Source organism: Dasypus novemcinctus, chromosome 5 (genome assembly GCF_030445035.2).
Source record: "Dasypus novemcinctus isolate mDasNov1 chromosome 5, mDasNov1.1.hap2, whole genome shotgun sequence".
Classification (NCBI taxonomy): domain Eukaryota; kingdom Metazoa; phylum Chordata; class Mammalia; order Cingulata; family Dasypodidae; genus Dasypus; species Dasypus novemcinctus.
In genome coordinates, this window is record NC_080677.1 from 110,116,232 (window position 1) to 110,130,098 (window position 13,867).

Consider the following 13,867-nt stretch of genomic DNA (forward strand, 5'->3'; position numbering starts at 1 on the left):
TTGATTTACTTATATTTCCACAAAATTGTAAAAATATTAAAATTAGTCATGGGGGAACCTAGAAGGGTGTTATGGTTGCATTCTTCTGGCTGCAAGAAACAGAGAGTCCTGGCAACTGGAACTAAAAAGCCATCAATTTTCACTCTGTTCCCTGAGTGCATGGTCTACCCACATATCTTATCCTTATTTCTATGCTTGCTACATTCTCATTTTACTACTGACTGACTTGTTCTTCTTTTTATTCTGTGTATCTTTTCTCTGTTTCTTAAATTCTGTTTACTTATTACTTTTTCTTTTAATTTTGTCTTTACACTGGCCCAGCTCATCTTATATAAAAAATTACTAGCCAGCCTGTGGATTGTCTTGTCATTGACATAGTTGTAAGAGAAAGCCACAGGTACAAAACATGACTGCCAATCATTGTTTTTACTTGAACAAAGTCTGTGGTTGGGATATTTTCCCTTTTAGAAGCCATGGATTGTGAACTAGTGTTATGATTGACATGTAGTATGAGAGGTTAATGCTTCTTGCTTAGTTCTGAGGATTACAGGAGGGAAAGGCTATACTGGTAGTGATGGTGGTTTTATAGATCTTTGATAAGTATATGTGGAAGGATAATAAAAAGCATTCTTTATAGTGATAGTGGCTCTATTACTGTTGGTGACAGGCTGTGTTTATTGTCACTGCTTATATAAATAAAATATTTATTATGAAGATTTGTACAATATGACAAATGAAGGAAGGCAAATAAGTGAAATATCTCAAATCCCTATGACAGTAATGTATCAGTCCTTATATATCCTCTTATACCTCCTCTTATGCACATATTTGTACTTACTTTTATATAATTTGGCATAAGTTGGATCATACAATACATGCTTGTTCATATAATCATATATATACACATACATATAAACAATTGTTTTTTTGTTTTATAATTGTAGAATCACATATACTTTCTTGCATCTTGCATCCCTCTAAGTTAAGTTACATAGATCTGTTGTAGTTTTATAACGGAAGCATAATGTTCCGTGATAGAAATGTTCAATAATTTTTCAGTAATTTCTCTGCAACTACCAAAAATGCTGTATTAAATATTTCTACACACATATGTACTGGTTATTTTATTTTTATGGGATAGATTCTGATTGTACTGGTGATTTTAGTTTTGTGGGATAGATTCTGAAATGAGAGTCCTAGGTAGAAAAATATGTACATTTGAAATTTTAATAGATGCTGCAAGTTTACTTTCCATAATCAAGGCCAGGTAATGCACAGTTCCTGCTGGTAGGGATTTAATTTTATCAATTTGATAGGTGAAAAAAGATATCTCATCATTATTTTAATTTGCTTTTCTCTGACTTACATAGGGATTTTAAGAATTTTTGTTGTTTGTTAGCTACTTGGAATTATTCCTCAGTTACATGCATTCTGCTTATTTTTCATCCTGTTGTTCATCTTACTCTCAATAATATGCAAACACATTTTATGTATTTTAGATATGAATCTTTATAGGTTATATGACTTGCAAATATTTTTCCCAAATTGTGTTGTTTTCTGTCTTGATGGTATTTTTTACAATACAAATGTTAAAACTTTTTATTTAATTGAATGGCTATTTTATCTTCTATAACTTCCGTGTTTCTTTTTTGGTAGAACAATCTTCCCAACCTTATTAAGTTGTGCATGTTAGCCCCTGATTTTTTCACCTAAGGTTTTTAAATATAATATTTATGTATGTATGTATGTTTAAATCATTAACTGGGATTAATTTTGTTTATGCTGTTATTAATAGCAGTTTAACTTATTTTTTTCTAGTTGGATATTCAGTTGTATAAGCATCATATAAGAAATGAACTATCATTTCCCACTGAACTAAAATGTTATCTTCATCAAATATTCAATTCCCATGTACACTGTATTCAACTTCTGGGTTTTTAATCTGTTGCTCTGAGCTATTTGATCTTGCAGTCCCTTCCATTTTACTTAGAGAGGATTTTAAGTGTTTTAAAAACTGAGAAGCAAATTATTCCTGCTATTCTTTTTCATAAATTTTCTTGGCTTTTATTGGACAAAACTTTTTCCGTATTAACTTTTTCTATTATGTACTCTTTGAGCAAAGCTACCTGTACCTCACATACATTACCTCTCCTTAAAGTTCTATGTGGGCTAGGAAGAATAGCAGATTGTCCCAGGAATGCTCGTGCAGTTGTTGCCTTTCTCTTGGGGAGAGGGGCATCCATGGATCTCCTGGTTCTCCTGGTTCTCCTGGATTTGTGGAGTTTTGGTTCTGGCCTCTATCCCTTGCTTGGCTCGGGAGAAATACTTATAGTTAATTTAGTGTCTCACTGGAGATCAAGCTTCTATCTTTCAAAGCTCCTTCCACTTCTGTCCCTGCTTTCCCTAGGCTTAACTCACTATTTCTGATCTGTATTTACTTCTCTTCTATTTTTATCTCAAATTAGTATGAACTTTAAGTTACAACTAATAAATGTAATTAATACAGTGTAGTGTGTGCTTTGGTGGATCAAAAAGCTTAGAAAACAGTTTTAATTTTTTTCTTTTTAGTGCTGTTTATTTGTGCATGTCATTATTGGATGTTTATTATCCACTTCCCATGTGGTAGCATTTAGGTTTGGAGTTAGATGTGTGAAGTTGAATACCACCTAGTCCCTGTCTTCTCAGCAGTCTTTTGCATTGTTTTTCACTTATTTCTTCTTAAAATACTTTTCTTCACTTGACATCCACACCTTCTATGTTTTCCTTTTCGTTGCCGTTGGCCTGCCTCAGTCTCCTTTGCTTGATCCATTTCTCTGGATCTGCTTAATGATGAATACACTGGTTTTAATCAGTCCTTAAGTTTCCTTTCTTTAGTTCCATTTTATTCCCTAATTCATCTCAGTCATTGTCATGACTTTAAATAACATTTATATACTGATGTCTCTAGAGATGTTTTTTAGCCCTAGCATTTCCCTTGAATTTCAGCCTCATATCCAACTGCTTTGTATCCACTTGATTGTCTAATAGGGGCTTGAAAATTTATAAGGCCAAAACATATTATAACTGTTTGGCCTCCTTGACTTTGCATTTAGTGGTTCATCTGCTTATTTTTCAGATTATTCACATGGCTAGATCTTTCATATCATTCAGGACTCTTTTTCCCATATTTGCTTTATTTTTCCTCATAGTACTTATGACCTAATACTTAGACATTATATAAATGTCATATATAATAAAAATATTTTTAATTTTCCAGATGCTGAAAGATGTTAACATTCTAACATTTTTTAATTAATTTTTTCTCATATTTACTGTGAGTTTGATTTATTTTTGTGTTTGAATCATTAAGACTCTCAAGTTTTATCATCATGGCTTGAACTCTATTCTTATATAGTTATCACTTTCACCCAGGTATGCTTTTTGCTCTAAATTCCCCCTGGATTTACAAGGTTTGCATCTCTTTTATATATCTTTTGTATGTCATGAGTTATTTGGATATTGTAGGTGTGCCTTTGTGTAGATAGTAATCTTCCTATTTATTCACCTAATCCAAAAGATTTTTTACCATGTTATTTTATGTCATTTATATGTCTGACTATGTAGACGCTTTGGCGTTAATATTGTTAAAATGTTTTATTCCCTTCTGTTTGTTCTATGTTGTTGATTTTCTGTCTCAAAAATTTTAGAAGGAATATAGTATGTTTTTATTCCTATCTTTGCTTAATTTTTTTTTTTTTGTAGGTACCAGGGACTGGGGATTGAACCTGGGACCTCCACTGTGGGAAACAGATGCTGAACCGCTTGACCTACATCTGCTCCCAGCTTAATTTTTAAACTTTGTTTAGTATTCTTAAATCTCTTTTTTCTTTTTTGCTTCAGAAACACTATTCCTTCCTAGGAGTTATGAAAGATGATTGAAGTTAGCTCACATGTCATCTGATCTCTACTCATACTCCCACTCCCCAGTTTGTTATATATACTCTGGATATTTTGGTCCCAATTTATTATAGTGATAATGTCTTCATATTTTATTAGTTTTCTTTTATGTTTTATAATAAATCATTTTGATTTTTTAAAAAATCTTAGTATTTTAAGCTTAGCTTTTTAAAAAAAATTTTTTAAGGTACCTGGACAGGGGATTGAACCCTGGACCTTGTGTGTGGGAAGCTGGTGCTCAACCACTGAGCCACATTGGCTCCCCTGAGTTGGTTTTTTCGTTTGTTTGCTTGTCTGTTTTTTGTTTGTTTGTTTGTTTGTTTGTTTACTTTGTTTTTAGTAGGCACTGGAGACTGAACCTGGGATCTCCCGTGTGGGAAGCAGGCACTCAACTACATTGGCCACATCTGCTCCTCTAGGCTTAGCTTTTAACTGGACTGCAATAATTTCAATCAAAGATACTAAGTTCCTCATTTTGTGTTTTGTCATTCATTCTTGAAAAACAGCTTTTTTTCTGATTAAAAAAGTAATATATATAAATTTTAGAAAAAGTTAAAATACAAAGAAAGCACAAAGAATGAAAAAAAGTCACTTGTAATCTCACCATTGAGCACTACATAAAAATTTTAGTAATATGTCCTTTGTATTTTTCTCCCCATGTATGATTATTGTTATTATTTACAACAGTTGATTCATCACGTATGTACTGTAAACTACTTTTTCCTCTACTTACTATGTAGTGAATATTTTCCAGTGACATTAAAGTCAGGCTGTAGGATACATAATGATTACATGATATTAATATTTTATTTAATTATACTATTATATTTAACTAATTTCCTATTGTTAAGCAATTAGGTTGTTCAGCTTGGTGTTATAAATTATATGGTAATGAATATGGATGCATTGCGTGGATTGTTTTTTAGGTTAAATTCCAAGAAGTGGAATAACTGAAGCGGTATAGTATTTTGATTAAGAGCATGGGTTTTGGAGTCATATTGCCTTGGGTTCTAACCTTTACTTCTTAGGTTTGTATTTTTAGGTAAATTAATTTTTCTGTATCTCGCTTCTTAATTCGTACATTGAAGATAATAGCTTTATACATGGAAAACACTTAGAACAGTGGAATATCATAAGACCTCAAGTGTTAGATGCTAGCTTTGCTCTTGTTGTCTTGGCCATATTCATTTTATTTAAAGGATATACACATCTTAAATGTTTTTGATATACATTCTATTAAAAGTCTCTCTTGAAAAGTTGTGTCAGTTTACATTCGTACCAATAAAATATGAATGTATCACTTTACCAGCCTTGGCCAATAATGGTGTTACTAATATTGCAGTTTTTTGAGGGGTGGCCCAATATTGTAGGGAAAATATGTATCTTTGCTTTAATCTCCAGTTTTTTGGTTATTGCTGAGTTAGAGTAATTTTTTTTTTTGGTGCCAATTTTATATGGGGTGTTTATTCATGTGCTCTTTAGGAATTCCTGTCTTAATGCTTTGTATTTCCTGTTGCATATATTTATTCTAGGTGGTGGTTTGCCTTTTAATTTTGTTTGAGGTCTTTTTATGCATTAATATTTTACCTTTGTGGGATGTGTTTCTAAAGGCAAATCTTTTCCTTATTCTGTTTTTTTTTCTTCATTCACTCATTTGACATTTATTAAGCACCTTTTGTGTACCAGGTATAAACCTAACTTTTTGAATAATGGGCTTTTTATTTTTGAATAATTTTAGATTTATAGAAAAAAATGCAAAGATTGTACAGAGATTTCTATCTGCCCCTCAACTCAGTTTCTGCTGTTGCCATGATGAATTTGTACAATTAAGAAACCAGCATTGGAGTATTACTATTAGCTAAACTACAGTTCATTTGGATTTCACCAGTTTTCCCACTAATGTCCTTTTCCTGTTCTAGGATCCCATCCAAGATATCACATTACATTTAGTTGACATGTCTTGTTAGTTTCCTCTGGACTGTGAAAATTTCTCAGTCTTTCCTTGTTTTTCATTACATTGAGAATTTTGAGGCGTGCTGGTCATATATTTTGTAGAATGCCCCTTAATTTGGGTTTGTCTGATGTTTTTCTCATGGTTAATCTGGGGCTTATGGGGCCTGGGAAGAAATACCACAGAGGTAAGTACCCTTCTTATCACAAAATGTCAGTGATACATACTCTCAAAATGACTTATCTCTAATGGTGATAACCTTGAGTACCTGACCAAAGCATTTTTTGCTAGGTTTTTCTACTATAAAGTTCCACACCTTCCCCCCCACCCATTTCCATACTCTACTCGTTGAAAGCAAGTCACTCACCAACTGCAGCCCACACTCAAGAAGGTGGAGAAGGGAGTTTAGGGAGTATCTATGGAAGTTATTTATTTATTTAATCATTTGTTTTTCCAGTGTGAGCTCATGGATATTTATTTTATACTTTGGCTGTAATCCAGTACTAGATTATTTTCTTACATTATTTCGTGTTTGGCTAGTCATTTCAGGTTGACTCCTCCGACCTGACAAGCCCCATTCTGTTGTTTCTTGGAACATTTTCTTATTATCTGGTACTACAAGATGCTTCAAGCTTATCTTGTGTAGTCTCTGTCCCAGTACTAGAATCAACCACTTCTCTCCAAGAATACCTGGTTCCTTTTTCTTGAGAATGGTATTTAGAAATCAAGATCTGGGTGCTGGGTGTATTTGTAGCTATGCGATGTCACTGCTTCTATGCCGTCTAATGGACAGAGTTAGGAAATGTCAACTAACCCACTAAATGTATACATATATACATTTATACACATACTATATATGAAACTATTTCTGAATCTGTTATCTGTATCTTTATTAAACAAATCTTGAATTTATACTGATGTCTTTGACTAATCTAGTACCACAGGGTTTTCTTATAACCTTATTCCTTTGCTTATGTGTAACTTCTCACTCTAAAAGTAAGAATCCTGGCTCTCAGCATGTAGCACACATTTGCTCATTTGTTTAACCCCAGTAGACATCTAAAGTGTTTCAGAACTAACTGGTATACCTGTGAGAAACAACCTTACCAATAAAGTAGTGTATATATACAGTTCTGTCTTTAGTGTTAGTTTCCAGTGAAAACTCCATCTTCCAAAGTTACTTATCAGCTCCTCCCCCTCCCCCCACAGTTCTGCTTTTGATGCTTTATTTAAAAGTCCTTTCTGATTCAAAGATTGATCCTGTAGACATGTATGATATACGTATGTAACATTCTATAATGTAATTATATATAATATGGTAACATTGCATATAAAACATATGTGGTATTTTATTTATTTTACATATTTCATTGCTTTTTGTCTTAAACTCATAAATACATATATACTTTATTTTGTCACTTAGTGTTAAGTAGAACTCTATTCTCTTTTTAATAAAATATTGCCTTATGAAAATTCTTTCTTCATTATTTTAAATAACCACCGTTATCATATTTTAAAATCTTATGTATACCAGAAACTTTCTGTACTTCTATTCTGTGTCATTTTCTTTTCTTATTCAAAATCAAAGCATGTAACTTAATGATAATTTTTAATTTATTAGATTATTGTTATTTTTCTATTTTTACTCACTTATTATTAAATCAATTGTTTCAATTTCCTTTTTTTTTAATTTTAGGAACATTTTAGTGGATAAACCAAGTGACCAATCTTCACGGTGGTCTTCAGAAAGCAACTATCCTCCCCAGGTAAGATTGGAGTTAGGCACTTAGTCAATATGAGTGTGTGCCTATCATCTCTTAATATCAGTTACCAGGAATCCGTTACTAATTTATTCAGACTTTGAGATTGTGAGGTAGATTTTTATTTTCTCTTTTTTCTTTATTGGCTTAAATTTTATAAGAATTTTTCTTTCATAGGCAAATAGAGCATGGCATTTAATGAATCATATACTTTTTACTTCAGCTGACAGGAACATTTAAAATTAATTTTTATTCTTTTACATTTATATTTTTCTGAATTACTAATGATGCAAAGCTGACTTTCTTTATACCTTTCAGGGAAAATGTTAGGGTTTTTGGGAATATGGAGATTAGGAAGATACAAGAATCACTCCGAGGAACTATCTGAATCAACTCTTTTAAAAAGTCTGGGATCTTGTAGGATATTGTGCAACATCCAGGGAAGAGCAGGATGAAGAGGGTGATGAATTTTGGTAAATACTGGTGAATTTCATTCTCTGTGCATTGAATACTTTTGCCTGTCTCCCAGCCTCACTGCAAGTAGCAGTGAGGTCCTCAACCCTGGCCCCTGGTGCGGCTTGCTGGTACCAGGGTGGGATATAAAGACCTAGGTCCCCAGAATGAAGGGAAAGTTGACTTAGGAAACTCTTCTTGGGATTGCACCCCGTCCCAGAATTTGTCTTCCAGGCACAAGCACCTAGGAACAGCAAAAGCAGTATAAGAAACAAATGTATTATCCATGTGGTACAGTAGTACTCTAAAATGTATTCACCAAATGCAGTGAATGTGCCATAATCACAAAAGAGGTGGTTGATGTGGGAGGAGTGGGGGGGGGTGTGTGTGTTATTTTTTAATGTAACATTTTTTGTGACCTATGTATCTTCAAAAAAATACAATAAAAATTAATAAAAAAAATAAACAAATGAGTTAGGCAGCATAGGGCAAAGGATTACCTGCTTTAGGTCATATAATAGAGCACCCAGGAAGAGGAATGTCTTTTTCCTAGGAATTAGAAGGGGCATCCAAATTACTGCAAATAGGGGAACTCCTAAGGCATGGGCATGCCCAAACCTGGGACAAAACACAGGCTCAGAAAGGACAGGGAGGACCCCACATTTTGCATTTACCTTGGGATGACCTTCTTGATAGGAGGGCTGGAAAATGAAGGAGAGCACCAGCCAATGCAAAGCCAGTTTAAAAAGGCTCTGAAAGGTGTTTTTTGCGCTGGTTTATTTGGTTTTGTTAGCTCCTAGCACTCAAGAAAACCCCTCTGTTAAATTACTAGCTGGGTGTAAACTTAAGAAACAGACAATAAATCCAGAGGTACCTTTTTTTTTTTTTTTTGAGGTACCTTGGGCTGGGGATTAAATCTGGGACTTTGAAGCTGGCACTCAACCACTGAGCCACATTGGTTCCCCTGATTGGCTCTCACATTTGTTTTGTTTGTTGTTTGTTTCTGTGTTTCCTTAGGAGGCACCAGGAACCAAACCCGGGACCTCCCATATGGGAAGCTGGTGCTTAACCACTTGAGCCACATTCACTCCCAACATTTAAAAATAATAAATAGTTCATTGTGCAACACAAGGTTACTAGACAAAGAAACAGGAAATGGTGGCCACAGGAAGAAGATAAAAATCCAGAAAACAACAGTGAAGATGACTTATAGACTGTACATGTACTGGACAGAGACTTTGTAAGATGATCTTCCTTATGCTCAAGGAGATAAGGGAAAATACAGAGAAAGAAATAAAAGGGTGAACAATATGAGAATCTCAATAAAGAGATAGAAATTTTTAAAAGGATCAAACAGTTACTGGAGTTGAAGTAAATAATAACTGAAATGAAAAATTTCAAGTAAGGTTTCAATAGAAGATTGAAAATGGGAGAAGAAAGAATCAATGAATCTGAAGACAAGACAATTGAACTGGGTCAATTTGAAAGGAGGAAAAAAATAAAAGAATTTGAAAAAGTAAAAATAGCTGTTAGACCTGTGGGACACCAGCAAGTGTACCAATATATGCATTATGGAAGTCCCAGAGGGAGAAGGGGAGAAAAGAGCAGAAGGAATATGCAAAGAAATAGTGACAGAATACTTCCCAATATTGGCACAGGATGTGAACCAAGAAACCCAGCCAACAGCAAACAGGATAAACCTGAAGAGAAATACACCAGGACGCATGGTGGTCAAACTTTTGAAAGCAAAGACAAAGAGAAAATTCTGATAACTGCAAGAGAAAAACAACTCCCTTTTATATAAGAGAGTCTGATTTCAATTAAGTGCTGATTTCTCATCAGAAACCATGGAGACAAGAAGTCAGTAGGTTGAAATATTAAAGTGCTTGCAGAAAATAATTGCCAACTGTGGCAGTTTGATATTTATGAATTCCAAAAAGAGATATAGATTATGTTTGTAAACTGGTCTGTTCCTCTGGGCATGATACCCTTTGATTTTATTAGATTCAGCTGAGGTGCCTTTGATTAAATTATGTTAAGATTAGAGCTTTGATTCAACCACATCATTACAGTGACTCAGAGTTGAATTCCCATCCCCTTCGTAGGCTATATAAATGGACTCTCATTCAAGAACATAGAAGTAGATCATGGGAGAACACAGGAAGAAGATACACAGAGGAAGAGAGACAAAATTTTTATATCTGGCAAAATTGTCTTTCAAAGATGAGGGAGAGATTATGACATTCCTAGATAAACAAAAGCAGAGGGAGTTCATTACCATTAGACCTTGCCTACAATAAATGCTAAAGGGAGTTCTTCAAAGTGAAAGGAAAGGGCATTAGAAAGTGAATCAAAGTGGCATGAAGAAATAAAGACCTCTAGTAAAAGTAGATCCATGTGGGTAATTATGAATGCGAGTACTATCATTTTCTGGTATGTAACTCCACTTGTTACTTCTTACAGGTGTGAAAATGCAAATGCATAAAAAGTAATGATAAGGGACGCGGCTGTGGCTTAGTAAGTTGGGCTCATGTCTACCCTTTGGGAGGCCCCAGATTTGGGTACTGGGCCTCCTTGTGAAGGCAGCTCACCTGCAAGCCGCTGAGAGCCACTGGCCGGCAAGTGCTAGGGAGAGCTGACTCAGCAAGGTGATGCGACAAAAAGGGAGACAAGTAAAAAAAAAAACACATACAGAAGAGCGTGTGGCAGATGAACACAGAGCAGAGAACAAGCAAGCTGCAAAGGGGGAAAATAAATAAAAAATAAATACAGACACAGAAGAATGCACACAGAGAAGCAGACAGCAAAGCAAGCCACAAGGCGAGGGGTGGGGGGATGGGGCATTAAAAAAAAGGAATGATAAATCTTTAACAAGTACCCAAAAAAGGTGGGGGGGAGGAGAAGGTGTACAGGAATAGTGTATGTGTGTGCTATTGAAGTTAAGCTGGCCTTAAATAAAAATTGATTGTTAAATATTTTGGTAGTTAAATTTTAATCCCTTGGTAACTACAAGGAAAATATATGAAAAATGTATTGAGGAGGAAATGAGAAGGGACTCAATATGGTACAGTACAAAAAAATCAAATATACATGAAAGTAGGCATTAACAAAAGAATTGAGGGACTTAAAAAGCATAACACTTACAAGGACTATTTTAGTTTTTTAGGCTGCTCAAAGTGAATACTGTGAAATGGTTCAGCTTAAGCAATGAGAATTTATTAGCTTGCAATTTTGAGGACTGGGAAATTTTCATATCAAGGCATCATCAGAGTGATGTTTTCTTTCCAAAGACTGGCTGCTGTTGATCCTTGACTCCTCTGCCTCATGGCAAGGCTCATGGTGGCATCTCCTGGTCTCTCCTTTCTCATCTGGGTTTCATTGATTTCAGGTTTTTGCTTCTAGTGACTTTTTTTCTCTATTTCATTCTCTTATAAACGATTTCAGTAATAGGATTAAGACCCATCCTGATTAAGCTGGGACACATCTTAACTGAAGTAACCTCATCAAAAGGTCTTAGGCTTATACCTAAAGGAATGGATTAGATTTAAAAACATTTTTTTCTGGGGTACATACAGCTACAAACTACCACACTGACTAACAAATAGGCAGAAGAAAGTCCTGCATTATCAATAGTCACTTTATATGTGAATGGATTAAACTTTTCAGTCAAAGGGCAGAAATTGGCAGGAGTGAAAAAAATTTTTAAAAACGACCTAATTATATACTGTTTGTAAGCGATTCACCTTAAATTCAAAGACTTCAGTGAAAGTGGAAGGACTATAAAAAATATACCATGTATATAGTAATCAAAAGAGAGTTGTGGTAGCTATACTAATATCAGATAAAGTAGACTTTAAGTAAGCTGTAACAAGGGATAGAGGAGGTCATTTCATATTGATAAAGGTGTCAATTCAACAAGAAGCATGACATTTACAAATACATATATACCTAATGCCAGAGCCCCAAAATATATGAAGCAAATATTGACAGAATTGCAGGGAGATATAGACAGTTACACATGAAGAGTAAGAGACTTCAGTATACCACATTTCAATAATGCATAGAACATCTAGGCAAAAGATCATTAGGGAAATAGATGACTTGAACAATACTGAACATCAGTTAGACATAACAGACATATGTGGAACACTTCCCCAAACAGTAGCAGGATTCATTCTTCTCTAGTGCCTATGGGTAATTCCCCATGATAGACCATATTTTAGGTCACAAAACAAGTCTCAGTATATTCTAAAAATATTGAAATAATACAGTGTATCTTCTCAGACCACATGGAATGAAATTTGAAATCAATAACAAAGGGAGAATAATGAATATAATTCATTTTTATGTATAAACAAAATAACATACTCCAAAACAACTAAAGGGTCAAACAAGAAATCACAAGGTAAATTAGGACATAAATTAAGGCAAATGAATATGAAAACACAACATACCAAAAGTTAGTGGTATGCAGCAAAGGCAGTGCTTTGAGAAGGAAACCGATAGCTCTAAATCAGGGGTTCTTAACCAGGGGTCCTTGTTAAGATTTTAAGGGGTCTATGAGCTTGAATTGAAAAAAATCAATTTTATTTTATCTGACCTTTAACTGAAACCTAGCATTTCCTTCACTTAGGAATGTATGCAGTAGATTACAGTAGTATTCATTTCGTATACATTACAGTTGTTGCATGTCTTGAAAAATCACTTATGCTCATCCGTACTTCGAAGTTACTATGGTGGTTAGACCGTCGCTAGCTGAGTATCATGAAACTATCAGCTGCTACATTCTGTGAAAGGGTCTATGGTTTTCACCTGACAGGCAAAGGGGTCTGTGGAACAAGAAAGGTTAAGAACCCCTGCTCTAAATGCTTACATTAAAAATGAAGATCTCAAATCAGACTCCGAACCTCAATACTGGAGGATTTGAAAAAGAAGAGCATATTAAACCCGAAGTGAACAGAAGAAAGGAAATAACAAAGATTAGAGTGGAGGTAAATGAAAAAAATTTAAAAACCCAAAATAAAAGAATCAATAAAACCAGGAGTTGGTCCTTTAAAAAGATCAGTAAATCATCAAACCTTAAGCTAGAATGACAAAGTCCGAGAGAGGACACAGATAATTAACAGAATTAAAAAGGGGAACATTGCAGCCTACCCCACAGAAATAAAATGGATATAAGAGAATGCTTTCAAGGGGAGGTCTAGGGAAGCAGATATAGCTCAGTGGTTAAGTGCCTGCTTCCCATGTACAAGGTCCTGGGTTCAATCTCCAGTACCTCCTTAAAAAAACAATAACAGTAATCACAGGGAACCTAAGGCCATGTAAATTACTAAAAGGAAAGCTAAGAAATGTAACATGAAACTATATAGTGTAGTAAAACCTCATGTGAAATATGAATATTGGTAATGTTGCATATACAGGATTGTTTTTCTTTGAAACTGAACAAATGTATGTTAATGTTACAGTAGGTTAGTATCAGGCCAAAAAAAAACATGCTGAGTGAAATAAACCAGACAGAAAGTACTACATATTGTATGATTCCATTTATTTAATATGTAAATATAATTCAATTTATAAAGATGAAATTAGATTAGTGGTTATGTAGGGTGGTAGAGGGATAGAAGGATTGAAAAGTGACTGCTAAGGGGTATTTCTTTTTGGAGTGATGAATTGTTCTAAAATATTTTGGAGTAATGAAATTGTTCTAAAATTTTTTTGGTGATAAATGCACAACATTGTAATTATACTAAAACCCATTGATGATTCA

The 13,867-nt window shown here is 34.3% G+C and overlaps 1 protein-coding gene across 4 annotated transcripts in view; it reads left to right on the plus strand.

Moving 5' to 3' along the window:
* The window catches only part of MKLN1 (muskelin 1), a 453,286-nt gene that overhangs the window by 252,170 nt on the left and 187,249 nt on the right, over positions 1-13,867 (plus strand). For all 4 annotated transcript variants that reach the window (XM_058297366.1, XM_058297367.1, XM_058297368.2 and 1 more), the window contains one exon: positions 7,584-7,653. In XM_058297366.1, coding sequence (XP_058153349.1) covers positions 7,584-7,653 — 70 coding nt within the window. The remainder of the gene's footprint in view (positions 1-7,583; positions 7,654-13,867) is intronic.